Genomic DNA, 17,934 nt, shown 5'->3' with positions numbered 1-17,934 from the left:
GCGCAGCGCTTCTCAGCAGAGTAAACTTGCGTGTGAAGATGTTGTTGATGTTGGGTTTGTGCTGCTGTGTGTCCTTGTGTGTGTGTGTGTGTACCGAGCGAGGTGTATGTGCGTTGAGCATGCGCGGCTCATCTACATTGCCAAGATAGCAACTAACATCTGACTGTTGACTGGTGTCAGGGTTCAAATCAGTCAGTGGCGCATCTGTTTTCTATTGCTAAGATAGCAATACACCAGAAATGAACTAAACAAACCTCATTACACCCATCTGCATAGATATATTCGTAAGCATCTTTGTCAAGCTTTCTAATGGCAGTCTGTTTTGCTGTTATGTTTTTTTTTTTTCAGATGTTCCAGTATCATTTACGAATGATGGCAGTAACATACAGACACTGCTGACATCAGGCAAGCTGTCCTGCTGCGTGTCCTGGGCTGTAGGGGAGGATGACATACCCCTAGCTCCCCCTTCCACCCAGCATGGTGCAGGCATGCACAGGTAAAAGTGCTGATGTATTCATCATGTGCCTCTTTCATTTTCTCCTTGTCAATACAGTCTAATTTATTACTGCTTTAATTTGTTAGAAGTTTGTTTGTTTTAAAAATGCATTTGGGGTGTGTTTTTCTTCTTTTTGTGTATTTGTTTGGTTACTGTGATACATGCATTGCATTGCTTTATGTTGTGGATATGATCAATGCGTAAAAATACTGACAAACTGCAAATTCAAAAAAAAAATAGTTTCATTAACCGTGTTTAACTGGATGCACAGCAGATTTTGCATGGTTGCAGGTTTTTAATCATAGTTTTTATGCATCTTGGCATGTTCTCCTCCACCAGTCTTACACACTGCTTTTGGATAACTTTATGCCACTCCTAGTTTAAAAAACAAGCAGTTTAGCTTGGTTTAATGGCTTGTGATCATCCATGTTTCTCTTGATTATATTCCAGAGATTTTTATTTTCTTAAATCAAAGAAAATCATAATGTTTAAGAGGTCTCTTAATTTTTTCCAGAGCTGTATATATTACTGTTAAAGCTCTTTAAATTTTGTGAAACACTTTCCACCCACACCTTTGTTACATTAACGAAACTAGACTGATCTAGATTTTTTAAAACAGATAATTTCACAACAAGCCACTGTTACAATTACTTTTTGTTATATATTTGATGTTTAATTATGGATATCAGTTGCTTATGTTTTCAATCACTCTTTTTCTCTCTCTCTCTCTCTCTCTCTCTCTCTCTCTCTCTTTTTCTCTAAAGTGGTCTAAGGCAGATGGATGCTATTGCCTGTATTGGGGCGTCAGGTCTTAACGACATGAAGAGGTTGGGGAAATGGGCAGCCGAGTCTCGGCTTGACCCCAATGACCCCAACAACGCCTCCATAATGCAGCTGCTCTCAGTGAGTGAATGTCTACAGTAGACAAACCTCTCAGTAGCTTTCACTTCAGAAGACCTTGACACCCTTTTTCACACAGCAGGCTATAACCATCAGAGAAAATACATTTTCTCTCCACTTGAGGAACACATAAACATCTGTGAACTTCCAAAAGCTAGAGAAGATTATATTTCACCTGATGTAGAGATGTACTTCTCATCCACCCCCACCCTCTCTTTTAAATGTGAGGAAATGTGGAATTCTTGTCTGTGGAATTCTTGATCCATAAACCTGAGAAGAACCAATTTCACTTGTTTACACAAATGAAAGCAGTCAAATTTGACGCTTAATTTCTCTTTCTCTGTGTCTCTCTCTGTAGGTAGCAAGTGGAGGGGAGGTGGTTGCCCCTGATTATTTCCGACTGGAGCAGCTGCAGGAGGAATTTAACTTCCTGTCTGATGAGGAGCTGGAGCGTTCTCGACGTTTTCGGCTGATTAGATTGAGGAGCCAGGAGGAGCCAGAGTTTCGCAACTTTAAAACTATTCCAGCCACAGAGCGCGAGATATCAGAGAAAGTATTTGAGGTAAGAATTACTCTAAAAGATATTGTCTTGGTGAATTGGGATCTAAACCAATCCAGGCGAAGAGTATCAGGTTATTTACATCCCAATCCAGATCCAATTCTTTGTTTTTACCGCTGTGCGCAGAGCACTCTCTGGTCCCCTCTAGGTGTCATTGAACTGCTTATAATTTCCAACCTTTTTTTTTTTTCAAGCTGCTTTTACCCTAGTCTATTTTCTACTTTTTCTCATGTCACGTAAACCATGTGAGAAATATACTCCCATCATGTTTCTGCTTTTGGCATCAGGTGGTATGTAGCATTAAAGTACTCAAACTGGATTAGAAGGCATAAATGAGGACATATTACCTGATAAATCCCTTCTTTAGAATCACAGCAATGTAATACAAAATAAAAACATTGGAATTGATAGTCCTTCCAGCAGCTTCAGTGCTTATATTACACAATAATTCACACAAAGTTGTGGTATACAGTGGATTTTAATACAGGTGCTCTGTAGTAAGCACAAGACCAAAGACTGATTGCTATTAATTGTAATTTAATATTTTTTCTGGTCATTATCGGGTAATAGATATTAGCAACTGAACATATGCATCCACAAAAGAGGGCTTCACAAAAAGCCCTCATTATTAAGTATATTTTTTGTCATATTGTGGTTTGTTGGGATGTGTGTCAGGGTTGTAGTGGTTGTAGTTTGTAGTTGTGTTCTCTTTAAAAAGCAAGACACAAATACATTTAGGCTATTTAATCTATTTCATGGTAAATAAAAGAAATTTTAATGGAAACCTGTGTAAAGCTGTGTTTAATATTTGGCTTTTGGATAAATATTTACTGTTGTTCAGTTTTAGCCAAATATTAAAATTTCAGTTTTACCCTAATATTTACAGAGATGCGTTTAGAGTGACATTATCCTGAGATACCGGCACTCAAAGAATGCCTTTCGGTCAATTTCACTGCAGGGCAGAGATAGCTCCGGTATATAATATGGCTCAGTCAGATTGAGAACTATAAATTGAACTGTATATGCACCACTTCAGGAGTACGATCGCAGGCTAAAAGAAGGCGAGGTCATCGACACAAAGGAGCACATAGACGCCCACAGAGCCCTGGTGGCCAAATATTTACAGAAGGTAAGTGTCACTTCATTAATATCTGTTCCTAAATAGCAACTGTGAGTCATATCTTTGTTATACACTATATGTCTAAATGTTTGGGACACACCTTCTAATAAGTGCATTCAGGTACTTCAGGTTTCACCCATTGCTGACAAATGAAAGATGTGCAGATGCATACATATAGCTTGTCTAGTCCGTGAGGAAATGTAATGCCAGTAGAATAGGATTCTCTAGAGCAGATATGGATAAACCTGTTGGCACCATGATGCCTATTTCCAGGTGTGGGAAGAAGCAGTAAAAAGCTTCCATCATTGAGGTGTGGAGCAGTGGAACTCTGTCGTCTAGAATTATTTTGCTCCATTCAGTATTTTTGAGATAATTTAAGGAGTTGAGGATTAGATGTTTAGGTTATTATCCAAACATCTTAATCTCACTAATGCTCATGTAGTTGAGTGCAATCAAATCCTTACATCAATGACTCGACATCTAAGAGAAAGCCTAATGGGAGGGAGTTCATACAACTTGTTTTCTGGATTTTTGTTGCAATTCAGATTCTTAAGTGGAACTGGAGCTATTCTCTGCTGCATATTTGATTGGTAGCTGCTGGTTGATTTACTCATAGTTGCAGATGAAGGTGTGTTTTTAATACATTTAAATGTTGTGGTTCTGTCTTGAACTGGGGATTGTTTGACAACTAGTAAAAATCCATTTAGCAGTGTTTTAACATAAACAACACAATGCAGTGGGTGGATTTCTAGTTTCTAGTAAAGGGCATTAATGGCTGATGCTGTTCTGAGCAGACCTGGGTTTTAGAACAGCCCAGGAAATGAAACAAACAGAGAATATGTATTAATATCATGTTTGAACTGAGTCAGATTATAAAATCTTTCTCTTTCTCTTTCAGGTACGAGAGTCAGTCATTAACCGCTTCCTCATCTCCAAGCATCATTATATCCTGTCTGATCTGGTTGTGGAGGAGGAGGTTCCTAGCATCGGGTAATTATCTGCAGTCTCCCACAAATTACCTCCATTATTTTAATAACAAAGTGTTTTTAAAGATAATCTGAATTAACTTTGGTCTAAATGTAAGCTTTAGTTTTGCACCTTTTAAAATATTTTTTTATTTATTAATTTACAACCCTAATTTCAAAAATGTGGGATGCTGTGTAAAATGTTAATACATGTAAATAAAAACAGAATGCAATGATTGGCAAATTATACAGACCCATATTTTATAGTTAAACATGGAAAACATATCAGCTGTTGAATATGAGATATTTTACCATTTCATGAAAAACATTAACTCATTCGAAACGTGATAGCTGCAGCACATCTCAGAAAAGTTAGGATGGGGTAACAAATGCTGTACAAGTCTGTCAGAAGGTTCAACAGCGAAAAAATGTCAATAAATTGTGGTAAAATTTCAGAAAATGTTCAACTTAAAATTGTAAAGGCTTTAGATATTTTACCATCTACAGTACATAATAGCATCAAATTCCTAAGCACAAGCACATGCTGTGTTGGTCAGCATTGGAAGCTGGTGATTGTCAAGCCCTCAGGCGGCACTGCATTAAAACAGCCATAATTCTGTACTGGAAATCACTGAATGGGCTCAGGAACACTTCCAAAAATCATTGTTTGTGATCACAGTTCACAGTGCAATCCACAAATGCAGATCAAATCTGCATTTAAAGCACATGTAAAGCTACTGTCTTCTCTGGGCCAAATAATTGAATAATTTTGTTTTTATTTATGTTTATTTACATTTTATTTTATACAGCACCCCAGCTTTTTTTTAAATTGGGGTTGTAGTTCAGTTTATATTTATTTGGTAATTCTCCTCTGTTTTATCCTCCGTTTCCTCTTTGCGTTGTTGTGTATGTAGAGGTCCAGGACAAGGGTATGTGTTCAGGTTTTTTTTTTCTGTTCTTTTTGTGATTTTCTTTCATTATACCCTCTTATTTAGCTACGTGGAGCTAGTTATTAACTCCACTTATTATGTCCTGTTAGTTTTCCTTTCTCTAAGTACATGTTCCCCTCCTCTGTAGTACTGTACCAGTCAGTGTGTAGTTCTAGAAGCGTCCAGTTTGTCAGTGCGTGTATCAGTGTGAGTTAGGGTGAGTCTTGATTCCTGTCAAACTAACATTCGGTGGCTATGGAAAACATCCCCACCTGAGGTACACCAACACTATAGCAGGTAATCATCAGCTTCACAGACATCCTACACTATCACCCAGTGATGCTACATCAGTATGAAAACAAGCAGTGACTGACTTAAAATGTGCTAGTCTTCTCCTTCTTAGTGTTGAGTGCATTACTAGTGATAGGAGGAGTCTTAGTGATTGGGTTAAGTAATTGGCCTCTCTTTTTGGTAAGAAAATAGTTCTTTATTGGCAACATTTCAAAAAACATCCCCCCCTAAAGTCCGCCACCACAATATCAGGTGATCATCAGCAAAGGTGCGTCAGATGGTTCTATGAGAGATTCCATAGAACAGAGGTCACTACTAAGCGGAACACATTTTACATATTCAAACTTAGTTTTAGGCAAGATCTGGTGGCTGATTACATGTTTTCCATCAGAAAAGAGATGTAGCATAGCAATTCTGCAGTTGCGTGCAAGGTCAGGTGCACAAAACATACCACAAGCCAAAACCTTCCCACCCCCACTGGGCGAAATGCACACGCATCGCAAAGTAGTTTCTTTTGAAATACATTTGAAATCAAGCGAAACATTTTTTATATAATTTGAACAAACATTGTAAAAGTCTAGAGCAACAGTAAAACTGTGTTCTAATTTAAAAGGCTTAAACTCTGAGAGTTATCCTATAATATAAATCGTAATGCATGATGTAATGATTTGTTCATGTTATTGTTCAAATTACCATCTAAAGCCCATTTACATTTATCAGTTTATAAAATACAGTGTATAAGCATTTGCTTTTTTTTTTTTTTTTTTTTTTTACAAAGAGCCATGTTTTTAATAGAGATGTGCTACGTGTCAAAGAAAGTCAAAGGGAAGGCTGCTTACACTCTGTGTAAGGTCTTCACAATCTCCGCTACCAAGGTTGAGAAACAACATATATGTATACATATAATATTGTTACATAATCAGGATACAAAAAAGTACCGTATTTTTTGCACTATAAGGCGCACTTGATTACAAGGCGCACTATTAATAAACTTATATTTTCTGGTCTATTCCCTCTAGTCCCTCTTCAAAGGACTGTTAATACTTTGTTTATTCATTTGTTTATTTAATTAATATATACATATAAGTGACGCCATGTTTTCCTTCTAATTAAGCAGGTCTCGCCGCTGGGTAGCGAGACCTGTAAAGCTATGCTTAGTAAACAGACCCATTTTCTTTTAAAGTCAATCGAGCACTGGATCTTAATCTACACACATTTTATATGTAAAGCTCTTCCGTTTATTCACAGTAAGTTTAGATATTTAAATATCCACAAAGGCTGGCTGCAGCAGCATAAGCATTAGCGGTTAACCGCTAGCACTAGCCGCAGTTAGAGGCTAATGCCATCCGACAGTGCTACACTGAGGAACCCTGAGTGTTCCGGTAAGCCAGTGCAGTATTATCTAGCGGTCTTCCCACATTGTTAGCGCCTAATGCTAATACTGCTCCAGCAGTGCTAGCCGGGGTTAGCAGCAGACTTGAGGCCGATAATATTCACCTCTGAATGGTGAAAGAACTAGCGCTTAGCGTGGTTAGCAGCTATTGCTAATTCTGCTCACGTCTCAGTACTGGAGACATTTTACTGAAACTCCTGTATAAAGCTGTACTTCAGCAGAGTGGATTTACAGTGAATAAGTAAATAATTAGATCACAGTTTTTTTTAAACGTGATTACTAGTAATGATTTCATTAGTGATGCACCATTACTCCTTTTTTTACTATAGCTACCTAAAAAGAGGTATTCCCACTGATATTCCCAATGTTCCAATTTGTATAGGTTTTAATATGGGAAATGCAGTGTTCTTTGTCCAAAATAAAATATTATTATCTTAAAAAAAATCAGCATTTACTAGACATAAAAAATGCCGCAATGCAGTAACACATGCTAATAGTAAAACATAATAATCGCACGCTGCAGACATTCTGCTGTCTTAGTCAAGCATCATCTAGTGGTGCGTTTGCATATTGGAAACTGCTTCATGGTATCTGTGATCAGAAACTGTGCGGAAGTGCCAGTATCAGTGTAACACTATTTCACAGCTTCAGTATTGGTGTAACATTAGCTCACATTACAGTCTAAAACAATAACTACTCTTACCTTTGCTTTTTTATATAAATCGAGTGAGCATGTGTGTGTGATACACTGCAGACCTTTTCTCTGTTTTAATGACTCTCTCTGAGCTAGTTGGGTGTAACAGCGCCCCTTGGGGAGAATCTTGAGCTTGTCTTTCTTGCATGGCGTGCTGTGATGATGTATTTACCATAAAACATTTACCACCATAGTGGTATAATAATATAACATAATCCCAGTAGTATGCAGTTTTCAGGTTGTTTGTTTACAAAGGTTTGGGAAAGCCAATTCTGCTAATTCTAAAGGAATGCTAGTAGTTAAAGTGTAGTAAAACTCACAAAAACATGACTGTCAATAGCCAGGAATTTTTTTTTTATGGAAAATGTTTTCATTAAGAGCTAATAAATTGTACTAATCTGTGGATGGATTACAAATACCATCCGATCCTACGGCATATAATAACTATGATTGCTGTTTTGCGCTCTCAGGGTTTTGGGCCTGAACCTGTTTAAGCTAGCTGAACCCAAGCGGCCTCTGAAGCCTCGAAGGAAAGAGAGGAAGAAGGTCACGGCTCAGAATCTCTCAGATGGAGATATTAAACTCCTCGTCAACATCATCAGAGGCTACGACATTCCCATCCGCAAACCTCACACCAGGTATCACAACTTCTAGATTTGATTGTTTTCAATACAGTGCTGTCACTGTCCTTTATATGAATAATCATATAAATCACTAATAGTTACTGAAAATCGTTGTGTGGATTTATAACAAATTAACTGACCCTTCATTTCGACAATAAAGACCCAACCAATCTAATGTCTGTGGTTTAAATTAGACAGACCCCTCTGCTCATACTCTCTTTTACCATGATCTAATTAACTGCAGCTGATGTGATCACTTCAGATATTGAAATAGTACTAAATGTGAAAATTCTTCAGAAAAAATTTACAAATCATTTTAAAAACATTTGTTCAGTGGTATGTCTTTAGTTATATTACCTTTATTTTCAAAGGTACAGACTGTCTGTGTTATTTACTGACTGGAACTGTGGGTCTAGAACAATGATTATGTTATTTTAATAAGCAATAACATTATTATTTTCAGTAAACCTGCAGCTGGTTCTAAGGGTGCTCGCTCCTACACAGAGACGTTCACCGCAGCTTCAACCTCCCAGACTGCACTGCAGGCCAGTGAATGGCCCCTCGGCCAGGTAACTCACTTTACACCACTAAACCAGCAATTTCAACTTTTCTTCAGGGTATGACCCCACTAACAGATGTCAGGGGGCTTTCACATCTGCTTTGTTTGGTCCAGACTTACTGACTTTCTTGAAAATATCAGTTGTAAAACATGCCGTGAAGCACGGTCCACACAAAAGGTCTCAGCCTGGGTCTAATGAACTGTGGTCTAGTTCGTTTGTATTGTGTTGGTTTTGGATGGTTCAGAGTTTCAGACCAATTACAGGAAATTGAGGCAGTCTATCATCACCCATTCAACAACAGAAGGGGACAAATTATGGGGGTGTGACGAAACAGAAATCTGATCCACTTTAGCATGCAGGTGCATCTCACAGCAGTCTGGGAACAACTCCTGTATCTACTGTAACTGTAGATTAACCCTTATTTATAAACATAAGTAGGAGTAACTGTATGCAAAAGGGAGCCGTATTCTGGCAGGATGGCAAAATTGGATGGAAAAGGAAATTTACTAAGCTGACAACTAATCAAATATACATAAAAGCAGATGCAACTCACGTAGTGTCTTCACTAAACTACAATGTGAAACCAAAACTCGACTAAACAATGTTACAAAACCCAAACTTTGGTTCAGACAACTTTTAAAAACAGCCTCAGAGACTTTCTGCATTGTTGCACTTGTGGATTTGTTTTGCTTATACTTTACTGACCCATAGAAAGGAGATTCATTTTCCAATCATGGCTTTTTATGTCCTCTTCTCATTTGCAATACATTTGATTTATTTTACATGCTTATGTTATAATTGAGTTTATGTGTTTCGGTGCACTTCCAGCCAGTAATCCGTCCTTTCGTGGAGGTATCCTTCCAGCGTACATTGCTGCAGACCTCTACCGCTGAGGGACCAAACCCCTGCTGGAATGAGGAGCTGGTGCTGCCCTTCAGGTCTGAGTTCATACACCTTTTATAATTACAGCAGTACATGCTTTCATGGAGGTCTGTAGCAACTAGAGTTGCATGATGCACCGAATGTTCGATGCTTATTTTTTTAGTACATGTCGTCACAAATGATTCGGTCATTTAGTGTTCAATGCTTTTTCTACTGTAGCTATATAGCCCGAACTAGCTTCAAGGAAGTCAAATTAGTAGGCACGATTTGATTCACTTCATAAGAAAACTGATTCACACTGCAGCCGGTGTGGCAGGATTAAGGTAAACTAAGTATTCTGAACAAATAAATCGAGGGGTGGAGAGTGGGCATGTTTTTGCCCATATTGCTAAAAAAGACAGAAACCTAACCAACAACACAAACCCAGTTTACAAACAACGCTACAAATCTTCCCAGAGCGAAGGAGCTAAGCACCAGCAAACACGCTGATCCCCACAGAGAGCTGAGAAGTAGAGGATAGTGAAGTTAGTTAAGATACACTCTGTTTAAAGCTTTACTAAGACTTACTAGGGACTGCTAATCCAACTGTTTAAGCGGCAGTGATAAGATAATTAGACTACCGTCTTGCCGTGTGAACTCGAGATCTTCACATTTTTGTTTTTCCATTGCAAATTGGATGTCAGGCACATACCTGCCTGATCGTTACATTGAGCGTGGGATTATTTAAAACTGTAAAATGTTGATTAATAAACAGAGAAATGAGTGTTTAAATTAATAAATATTTTCTTGATGTAGAACTTAACTTCTGCCACCCCTTCAGATTCATACAGTCAGGCTACCATTACATATGTACTACACAGACACAGAGAATATGATAAATCCTCTAAAGCAGGGGTATTTAATTAGAATTTAGGACGGTCCAGTTGGAGAAAATTTTGTCAGTCCAAAGTCCGGACCATCGTGGTGTTATGATTCAGTGCTATATCCTGTGTATATATATATATATATACATGAATCTCACCCGTGAGGTTGTTTGAACTATGAAGGAAAAAATATATAATAATAAAATGCCTCTCTGGCCAGATTTTGTGTTCCTCCCCTGTCTCTCTCGCGCTCGGTGTGTCTTTAGTTTTTGGTGATCTTACAACACACGTGATTGGTCTGTAAGTTTACTGCGCTGTTAAGACAATAAACGTTCCGCCGCTTCAATTTAATACTGTTGGAATTGAATCCTTTTCAGTAGTTTATCGGTTTGGGTCCGCATTGGACAACGTCTGGGTCCGGACCACGATCCGCCTATTAGTGACCCCTGCTCTAAAGAATCAGAAAGAATAAACAGAGCTGTAGCTCAATACATCTGCATGGACCAAGTGCCTCTATATAGAGTGGAGAAATCCGGGTTCAGAAATCTGATACAGCAGTTAGACAGAAATATGACATGCCTGGCAGAAATTACTTCATGTTCAGACAATTTTATTGTTGTATTTTTCTTCTTCCAAGTATCGTTTTGGTATCAAGAATCATGATACTACAGTTGGTATTGCAGTCGCTGTTGAAGGGGTGGTATTGTGACAACCCTAATAGCAACTGACTCAGCGTCCGGTGACACTGCTCGGTATTTTAACGTAGGCAGAGCAAATGTTTTTTGTTCCCAGTCGCTTTCACTTTGAGTTCAATGATTTGGATGGGTAAGCACACACTTTCAGGAATACAGTGTATCTGCTGAATCTACATTATGCTTAAAGCGTTTTTGGCTTCACTGTTACAGTTAACATGTAGCTCGTAGTTGTGTGGTTGCTGGTGGTGTTGGTTTTTTCACTATAAGGGAAATGAATGTAGTAAAGTCAGCTGATTGTTTCTTGTACTACTAGGAGGTTAAACACAAGGTTTTGCAGAATTTTATGTTTTAATAAATAGTGTGTGAAAACGGTATAAAACACGGACAGATTTAGGTATATATTTTGGCAAAATATGAACTTAAAATGTGCAATTTTATATTAATGTGTACCTATAATTAGAATAGTTATGGTTACGAAACAATATACACTATATTGTTATCTGATCTTCTTAGTCATCAAAAAAAAAAAACTTTGTTTGTTTGCTTGCTTGTGACTAGAGCTGCCTGTGCTACCAAACTGATGATGAAAATTAATCTGAAATCTTAATATATGTTATTTTTTAATTACTATCGAGTTCAGAAGGTAGATTATTTGATAATTGATCTTTATTGATTATTGCCTTAATTACTGTCTAAAAGACTGATCTAAAAATATTGAAATTTAAAAAGCATCAACATTACAATGAGATTTAATAAACTAAAGAAAGGATTTAGTCTGCCAGGCAAACAACACTACACTGTATTTTGGCCACTTCCTATAAATATAGGGAAGTACTAGCATAAAAAAAATATATTCTTGATTTTAATCATAGTCACAGAATAATGATGTGATTAATACAAATACACAACTAATATAAATATTATTTAATATTGCCAATCCACCACTAATTATTTTATTTACATTTAAATAAGAGGTGAGATTAATTCATTCTATTGTGATTAATCTGATTAATCTTTTAATCAAATGACACCACTAATTCTAACACTCTTAGTAGTTACAAAATGAGTGTTTTTATCAGCATCAGCATATTTTCTGCTCAACAGTGCTCCAAACGGGGACTACAGCACCTCCAGCCTGCAGGCGGTGCGGGATGAAGTCTTCATCAGCATCTTTGATGAGGTTCTTCATGACGTGGTAGAAGTGAGTCATTTACAGCCCAAGCTATTAGTCAGAACTGTGTGCTGTTCCTCTTTAACAGAGATTACACTAAAACTTTGTTGTTACTGGTAGTTCCTTTTTAAGAATAAACTGTTTTAGATACCTACAGGAAAAAAGAAGATCTAAGTCAGGGATGGGCAACTTCCATGATGGAGAGGGCCACATTTTTTTCAGCATGACCATTGGAGGGCCACATGACCTCGCACTTCAAATAATTGAATATGAAAAACGCTACAAATGATTTTCAATAAGAACAAATTTTATATGAATTTATATCTGTATGTTTACAGCACCAACATTTATCAACAACTATTTTCTGCATATTATTGCATTTTAATACGGCAAAAGACAAACCGTTTGCTTAAAAAAAGTGCAAAAAGGAAGTCCTTCATATCAAAGAACAAAAAGTTTGCTTAAAAAACTGATTGCAAATACAGTAGTTCCTCTGTGTAAAATAAGTTCATTATAACAAGTCCTTCATAAGCAACAAGGACAAAACATTTGCTTATAAAAGTGCAAAAGGCATTTGAACTCATTTATAACAAAGAACAAAAAAGATTTAAAAACTGATTGCAAATAGCTCATTCAATAATAGCAGAAAACTAGACCACAGAGGCCCAACATTTATTGAAGCTAATGAGAGAGCTGTGGTTTGGCCTGCTGGCTCACAATGGACTGGATGTCAATGTCAATTTTCGTGGTTGTTTGGCAGCGCCCTCTAGCGGTCAAAAGTAGAATTACGTTTTGTTTTTTTTAATTAGGAAATTATGAAATTATTTGTGATCTATTCGCGGGCCGCACTGAGTGATGACGAGGGCCGTGTGCGGCCCCCGGGCCGCCAGTTGCCCATCCCTGATCTAAGTGAACATATCTTACAATAATTCAGTATATTAATACTGTATAATAGAGTTAATCTAAAGATGTAAGCAGGCTTATTCTATCCAGTATCTGGACTCCACTGCATCTTGTGATGCAGATTTTTGTGTGTTTTTTCAGGACGAGAGAGAACGAGGAAGCAGTGTTCACACTCGCATTGAGAGACACTGGCTGGGGTCCATCAAGATCCCATTCAGCACAATCTACATGCAGTCACGAGTATGTTGCTTTAAGACCGCATGCATCTGACCGGAATTGTTGTAGATTGTGAAATTTGTGAAAAAAAGCTACAGTTTCAGTTTGATTGATGACCCAGCAGCTTTTCAAACGTCGTTCAGAGTTTAGACATGATGAACTCCATCAGGGTTCCACTCAAATCAGACACAGTGTACAAAAAAGTCATTCTATCATTCATGTTTAACCCTAAATTATTATTACTCTTATTTTGCTGTACTGTTTACATAAGGGCTGCAATGTCATATTGGGAGAGAATTAACTTGCAGTATTTGTTTTTGCAATATATATTGCGTTATTTAAAAATACATTAATTTAAACCAAAAGTAATGCATTCTGTGTATCCATTATTGGAGTTAGGCCTGGACAATAATTCATTATCGGTATTTATCATGATAAGAAATGTTTCTATAATGGTGATATCATTTTTGTGGTATTTTATTATGTATTATTTATAGAATCTGTTACGGACAGGTGTTTTATACTGCCGTCAGTTCGAGCTGAACACAATCAGCCTCCGTAGCCAGGCTACGTCAGTACGTGATGACGTAATCACACAGGCACGTAGCCAGATAGGCTAGGCTAGGCTAGGCTTGGCTAGTCTCAGCTCTGCTCAGCTCCAGCGTTGGACATTTTAGATGCAAAATGAGTGCCCCTGACGGCAATACACAAGTTACAAGCTATGTTGTAACTAAGTTATTTATAGTATATAAAGTCTATAGGTTTGCTTATTTGACTGGGATATCATGTTCCATTTATGTATATGAAGGCTTATTGTATTCTTCATCCTGAATGAAGCACTTTTGTTTTAATCTGTTAAATTTGTTTACAAAAGAATAAGAAGCTCTGCCTCTGTTGTGATTTAAAGTTATTTATATTGGTAATATGTATATAGGCTATATGTTTATGTTTGTCAGGGATGTGGAAATAAAAGTGAGCATTAGTTTATTTTGACCATTTTTATTTCTAAAGTATTATGTAGTTTTTGTGAAAGGAGGTTTTAAAGACTTAAATTAAATTTTAGGGACAGTAGTAGGTACAGATTTCCATTGTTGTGATGATTTTGGCTATATCATGCAGCACTAATTGGAATGGAATAAATAATACTGATGATATGAATACACTAGTAATACCCAACCAACCACTTGCACCTCAATAGCAACCACCGAGCAATACTGTAGCATCTATCTTGAAATCATAGCAGACACATATAATATAACATATAATTTTCCTTGCAACCACCTAAAAATGTTATAGAACCTATCGTTTAAAACTCCGTAGCTGACACCCAAAACCCACCTAGCAATCATCTGGGATATTATGGCATCTAATTGCATCTAGCATTACCAATTAGCAGCACCGTAACATCCATCCAGCAGCACCATAGTAACCACTTAACAACTACCTAGCAACTTCATGGAATTCACTGCCTAGAAGTGAGAAACACTTGACATATATTTAACATATAAAGGTTAAATATAAAAAAGGGGGATGTTCAGATCAGAAGGTGAGATTTGATTTAATGCTGTGTTCTCCTTCTTTTGGTAGATTGATGGGACATTTAAGTTAGGCACGCCTTCAGTGTTGCTAGGCTACAGTAAGGAGCGGAGTCTGGGCAGTGAGGGCGGATATGATGCCATCCGCAGTCTGAGTGAGGGCACCTTCCTCACCCTCTTCATCACCATCGAGCCTCAGCTGGTGCCTGGAGACAGCATCAGAGAAAAGGTGAAACTCACTTATTCTTTTATTCCTCTCTCAAATGTTAAGTCCTTTTGCTTTTTTTTTCTAGTTATGTTCTTTTGGTGTTAATAATCTCTTAGTTGGATTTTATAGCAATTTACTTTTTACTTGTTTCACCTGTGTTTTTCCCTCTTTATTTCCTCTGTTTTGCTTTCTCATTTTGATAGATGAAGGACGTAAAGGTAACTGATATGAAATCATTTGTCTTGAATAGAGTATAAATATTGTTCTGTGGCAAAAAAAAGGTTTTTCTGTGCTGTTCTGTAAGTGGTATCAGCCTGCCTCTATGTAGAATTTCCTAGAAGTCCCCATCCTAAGCTACCAGGTGCTACCAGACTAGCTCAACACAATTTTGAATCATGCAAATTAGACATAATTAGGTCTTCATTCTCCTACATGTGCCTGACCACAAAGAAACCCTGGAGGAACATATCTCGCTCAGCCAACTGCCATAAAATAAATGAAACAGTATGGCCCTGTTATTTTGTAATTTTAGCATCTGTTTAGTTATCCACATTTTCCTGCGTCTATCTGTAAAATTAATCTCAGGCCTGCTGAGACCGCATGCAGACCTGCCTGTACAGGTTTAACAACATGAAATATTCACAGTATTCACATATTTACAGTGAAGTATTCAGGATGTACAGTACTCATTATCAATAATAACAAAAAATAGTAGTAATACTTACTGTGCGCACCACACAATGACCCATATTCAGTATATACTGATACATAAACAGATATGGTTTTTATTTTTACGCTTTTCTAGTTAAAAGGTCTAGGTCTTCTAAATTCTCGTACAGATCGAATTATCTTTTTTTTTTTTTTTTTTTACTCCGATTGGTAACTCAAAGGGCAGTGTGTCATTGATCAATAAATCAGTAAATGTGTGAAAATCAGTGTGGTTAAGGTGATGGTTAGACAAGCTTTAGCGACAACATAGGTTACAGAATGTTTTAATACATACAGGTATACACCTGATATTTAAATGCAAGAAAATTGGAGTCTGCATTTCCATTTTTGTGATAATAACAACAAGAATTAGGGGTGTAACAGTACATATATTTATCACAAACCCTCACAATCCATTACGATCGCACAGAGAATACACAGTCTGTAGAAATGTGCAAAAACCAAGGAGTTTAATGCGAAACCAAAGTTTACCAGAGTTGCACCCAGAAATTTTAGCGGAACATCTTTGCTATTAGCAACTTGCTAAGCCTGCCATGCTAGGTGCAGCCTATAGTGTATAGGTATTTAACAATTAAAGAAACTCAAGACAAAACACTTTTTAGGTAGTGCTTAAAGGAGGCCAAATGTAAATTGTGGGACATAGGAGAAAGGTAGAGGAGCCTGTAGGAGTGAATGCAAGTAAGAAGGAGCCACTTTGTCATCACCTTGTAGGCGACTGTAAGAGTTTTACATTTAATTCGAGCAGCAATCCCATTAGAGATCTTTGTGTCCGTTTTGGCTGGTTGAAGACCAGGCGCACTGCTGCATTTTGGACCATCTAAAGTGTTTTTATAACACAGGTCAGAGGCCTGTTAGTATGACATTGCATTAGTTGAGGCATGAGATGACCTCCTGCTTGTACCAGGAGTTGGGTGGTTTGTTGTGTACAGTGGAAAGTGACAGGATCGAGCAACTCAGATTGGATATTGTTTTTCAGTTTCATATACATACACAAGAGTGTAGTACAGCATATAGCAAGATCTGTGTTGCATTGTAATAATTAAGTTAATAAAGGTGAGACTGTGCAGAATAGGAGCTATCCTTAGCTACTACCAAAGCTCTTTTCCTGTTTTATTAGGGTTCAAGCACCGAAGGTGCGTAGAACCCTATTGTTTTTGCTAAATTTTTTCTTCTTATTATTATTCTTTTTCCTCTGAAAAAGCATATCTACAGCCTAAACCGTAAGTCGTAGAGATGTGAAACTTGGTAGGTATATGTAGTATTAGTGCATCTCGGAGGACAACAAAATTGGCACCGATTGTTTAAGTGGTGGCGCTATAAAGAAAGAAAGTTAATTTTTCACATTTATAACTCCAGAACCATAAGACCTATGTTCAAAATTCTTTTTTGATGGATTCCTTGGGTCAAAACCTACAACTTTTCAATTTGGACCATGCACTTCCGTCTATATAGATTTTTTGCTAATTTGCATAATATGCAAAACATACTTTTGCGAACTAGTCCTAGGATTTTGACCAATCCTGGCATGTTTGGTATCAAAATACTCGTGAGAGCATGGCCTTCAATATTCATCAAAAAAATGTTGAAATCTGTAAACAATATGGCCGCCATATGCAAATTAGTCCTTCCGGATATATGCCCCATTCACTTCAACAGTTAAATTTGGAACACTGTTTCTCAGCAACTGTGCAACCTAGCAAGCTGACACTTTGCATGCAGAATCTATCATTCTTGGCAGTTATGTTCAGGTGAAGACACTGTAGTGACCTGCAAAGTGCTGAAACAATCCGTCCACTGGGGGCGCTGTTCCAACAAAACTAGTATATGTCAATCATACTGTACTGTTTTGACATCTAATTGTTTTTGCCATATTTAGTACAGTGGCGCTGACAAATCTGTCAATACAACTATGTTTAAAAAGTGCTTTGTTCATTCATGATTGTTAATTGTTTGAAAATAGCTATTTTGAAACTACTCTCTGGATATTTGGCCTATCACCTCCATTTCAGTCTTGCTGCACACTGTAGAGTCTCTAGGTAAAGATTCATTAAAACATTTGTGAAAATTTCACATACAATAGTGTCCTTGGAATTTCTAACCTAAATTGCTGTAACTCTGCAGTATTTGCTGTAATCTCACAATGTTAAAGACCTCTGTACAATATCACTCTGGTGAAGCGCCATTTAATTCAGAACTAGATTT

The 17,934-nt window shown here is 37.3% G+C and overlaps 1 protein-coding gene across 5 annotated transcripts in view; it reads left to right on the top strand.

The window, feature by feature from the left end:
• The window catches only part of cc2d2a (coiled-coil and C2 domain containing 2A), a 65,520-nt gene that overhangs the window by 23,474 nt on the left and 24,112 nt on the right, over positions 1 to 17,934 (top strand). For 2 of the 5 annotated variants that reach the window (XM_049486403.1, XM_049486401.1), the window contains 13 exons: positions 349 to 496; positions 1,261 to 1,399; positions 1,755 to 1,958; positions 2,992 to 3,084; positions 3,974 to 4,065; positions 4,955 to 4,969; positions 7,818 to 7,985; positions 8,434 to 8,539; positions 9,359 to 9,468; positions 12,075 to 12,171; positions 13,186 to 13,284; positions 14,848 to 15,024; positions 15,207 to 15,221. In XM_049486403.1, the coding sequence (XP_049342360.1) occupies positions 349 to 496; positions 1,261 to 1,399; positions 1,755 to 1,958; positions 2,992 to 3,084; positions 3,974 to 4,065; positions 4,955 to 4,969; positions 7,818 to 7,985; positions 8,434 to 8,539; positions 9,359 to 9,468; positions 12,075 to 12,171; positions 13,186 to 13,284; positions 14,848 to 15,024; positions 15,207 to 15,221 (1,463 nt within the window). The remainder of the gene's footprint in view (positions 1 to 348; positions 497 to 1,260; positions 1,400 to 1,754; positions 1,959 to 2,991; positions 3,085 to 3,973; positions 4,066 to 4,954; positions 4,970 to 7,817; positions 7,986 to 8,433; positions 8,540 to 9,358; positions 9,469 to 12,074; positions 12,172 to 13,185; positions 13,285 to 14,847; positions 15,025 to 15,206; positions 15,222 to 17,934) is intronic. The other 3 variants (XM_022687067.2, XM_049486402.1, XM_022687068.2) reach the window with 3 other exon arrangements.

This window comes from Astyanax mexicanus, chromosome 13 (assembly GCF_023375975.1).
Source record: "Astyanax mexicanus isolate ESR-SI-001 chromosome 13, AstMex3_surface, whole genome shotgun sequence".
In the NCBI taxonomy this organism is placed as follows: Eukaryota; Metazoa; Chordata; class Actinopteri; order Characiformes; family Acestrorhamphidae; genus Astyanax; species Astyanax mexicanus.
Note: the sequence above shows the minus strand (reverse complement) of the source record. Positions and strands in the feature narration are given on the sequence as shown.